The following is a 3,034-nucleotide window of genomic DNA, read 5'->3' on the forward strand; positions in this document are numbered from 1 at the left end:
GCAATGCTAATCAGCGAGAGGTGGGTTTTGAGGAAATTCCTTCTAGGGTATGGGAAGGTTTGTAGCAATAGTCATATGATTTTCTTGAGTAACGTCGATGTAAAATTTTATGATGATAATTATTCACGCTTTCCCCTTTCATTTCAAGTATTCATGTTCGTTGTCTGGAGAAGAGTTCGAGCTCATGGTATTTGATATAATAGTGTTTTTCCAAAGGTTTTTTGATACTTTCTTTTTTGGCAGGAAGGTTTTTGGCTCATGGGATTTGGCACAGGGCTTTGGAAAAATTTGTCTTCTTCCATTGATAGCAACTATGGAGTCTAAATTTGAAAATTATCCGATGGGTTTTTTTGGCAAATTGTCATATGGGCTCTATGCAAAACTGATATTATATGTGTTGTGACCGCATTTTCTATGTGGTTTTGGGTGGGGTGTATAAATTGATCCGTCAGATACTATAGGTTTATTTTATGAGCTGTGACTAGAGGTTTTCTTCCCAGGGTTCTTTCCTCTGGTATGCTCTTTGAATCCTATGTAAAAAATAAAAAATATTAATAAAAAAGTTTAGTGGAATAATCCACTTTTATTGAAATAATAATAATAATAATATAATATATAATATAATATTATATTATATAATATATATTATATTATATAATATATATTATATTATATAATATATATTATATAATATATATTATATTATATAATATATATTATATTATATTATATATATAATATAATAATATATTATATAATACGTATTGTATAATATATTATTATATTATAATATAATATTATATAATATATATAATATAATATATTATTATATTATATATTTATATAATATATTATTACATTATATATATTATATAATATAATAATATATAATATATTTTTTAAATTATAATTACAAATAAAAATCGGATATCCGATTTGCATAGGTAATTACCAAGCCAAGGTGTACTGACACCCGGGCCAAGCAAAAAGTCAACACGAATTTTCGCGTTTTTAGGCGAGTGAAGAAGGCTATTTTTTTCACATTGCCACTTTTTGGACCCCTTGATCCTGCACTAACCCGCTTCTTGAGTTTCTTGCTAGAGGAGCCGGGCTCGAGAAAGAGAGTAGGGCTTTTTTCAAGGTTTGCAGCAGTCTTGGGCGGGGACTGGTTTTTCGACACATTCTGAACCGAAATCGTGCAAGGAGGGAAAAGGGCCAGATGGAAGTTATACAAGCAGAGGGTAAGGCCTTGGTGGAGGATGGTATAATCCTTTTTTTTCTTCTTAGCCTCGACAACATCTCTCATGTTAGCAGCCATAGAGTGCAATCGATAAAAAGGAATAAAAATAAGGTCCCTATTCCTAAGATGATTAAGAAAAGGGAGGTGGTAGTAATAGAAAACTGCATACCGCCCTTCAAGAGTGAAATACTTCATAAAGATGTAGCACACCTCATCCCATGGTGATGGAAGCTCGTCACAATTGAATCCTCCAGCTAGTGGTGTCTGAGTTACGACTCTGCTTTTTCCATTTTCGGCCTTCCATGGAAAGGCCTGTCACCTGAGATATGTTCACTTCAAACAAAATGCCACCCATAATGACCCTTCTATCCTCCTAGGAAGCCACAAACTGTTTAGACAGTCTCTCATCATTTCCTTTCATGCTCTCCATGAACTTATCAATACCTCCTTCCATGCACACAAACCAAACCACTAGCCTAGCTTTGAAATCATCAGTTTTATCCGGTTGAAGTCTCAGTCTGTCACCCCTATTATCATTTATTCCAACTTAGCAGTAGTAAAGAGAAGCATGCCAAGGAGAAAACAAAGTCGCTCAATAGCCAAAGAAGAGTCTAGAAGCAGACCCAACAAATTTTGATATAAACCAGTGTAATAATCACCGTGATTATTACAAGTAGCGTTTGAGCAGATCTCCCAAGGCCGAGATCTATTCTGCTCGTGCGAACCATTAGTCCACCCAATGTGACTTAGCCGAGACAAGCTATTGCCTTCATCACTGTCACTGTCATTAGATCATATGATTAAAAAAATATTGCCTTTTTCGATATCGATACTCCACAATTAGATAAAATCATTAATTAGCCCACTTGAATTATTTTGGGAAAGATGACTAGGCCATATATCGCTATGTGGCATATCCATCCCACCATTGGCGGGATCCGACTTCAAATTGAAAATTTGATAATTTATGATCCTCATTAGATAATAATTGATTAAAGGGAAGAGCGGAGGGAGGGGGGTCAACATTAAGACTTAGTCTTTTCTTTCTCCAAGATCTCCTTGGTGATCACTAGCAATGGTTCAGAGCTCCTCCAACAACGTAAGCCTTCTTGCAGCATGTCGACAGCAACCATTGAGTCAACAACCACATTTCCTTCTCTATAAATGTGGTAGATAGTGAAGTTGTTGAGATTAGCTAGAAGAATTCTGGTATTCCTCATAATCGCATCCACCTTCCAACCCACCGCAGTTCTACCCTTGACAACCTCAATAATTATTTTTGAATCCCCTTCAATTTCAAGTCGCCTGATACCTATGGTAGTGGAAAACTTCATTCCCCATAAAAGGGCCGTTCCCTTAGCTTGATTGACAATATGATTCCTCGGGCTTCCTTCAAAGGCAGCAATAAGACCACCTTGATGATCCCATATAACATCACCTCCCGCTTGCCTGTTATTGTGGGCTGCCTTGTCAAAGTTTAATTTGTGCCATGAGGGACTTGGGGCTTCCCATTTGGTCATTTTCTTGTTGATCTTTTTAGTGTTGTTAAACAACTTAAACTCAGAGGGAAGTTTTTTTTGTTCAACAATTCTCCAATCATCTGGGTTAGGGGGGTTGGAGGGGGTTTTCCATCTAGTCACTGAGATATTGTCCATGATCACCTTGAAGCAACTTTTAAAAACATTATCCAGGGAGGTTTGAACATCCCTGAATAATCTGTTATTTCTTTCTTTCCAAACACTCCAGCATATATGAGGAGGGATCTACTTCCACGGCTGAATAATCAGGGGTTGA

At 36.3% G+C, this 3,034-nt stretch overlaps 1 protein-coding gene across 1 annotated transcript; it reads right to left on the bottom strand.

Moving 5' to 3' along the window:
• Nucleotides 1-2,265: 2,265 nt before the first annotated feature.
• LOC131069084 (uncharacterized) lies at nucleotides 2,266-2,760 on the bottom strand. The gene has a single exon (XM_058004391.1). The coding sequence runs from the start codon at nucleotides 2,758-2,760 to the stop codon at nucleotides 2,266-2,268; it is 495 nt and encodes a 164-aa protein (XP_057860374.1).
• Between the last annotated feature and the right edge of the window lie 274 nt (nucleotides 2,761-3,034).

This window comes from Cryptomeria japonica, chromosome 1 (genome assembly GCF_030272615.1).
Source record: "Cryptomeria japonica chromosome 1, Sugi_1.0, whole genome shotgun sequence".
Lineage (NCBI taxonomy): Eukaryota > Viridiplantae > Streptophyta > Pinopsida > Cupressales > Cupressaceae > Cryptomeria > Cryptomeria japonica.

Excerpts from the sequence above, each read along its gene's own strand:
- LOC131069084 (XM_058004391.1), bottom strand. The coding sequence starts at position 2,760 with ATGACCAAATGGGAAGCCCCAAGTCCCTCATGGCACAAATTAAACTTT.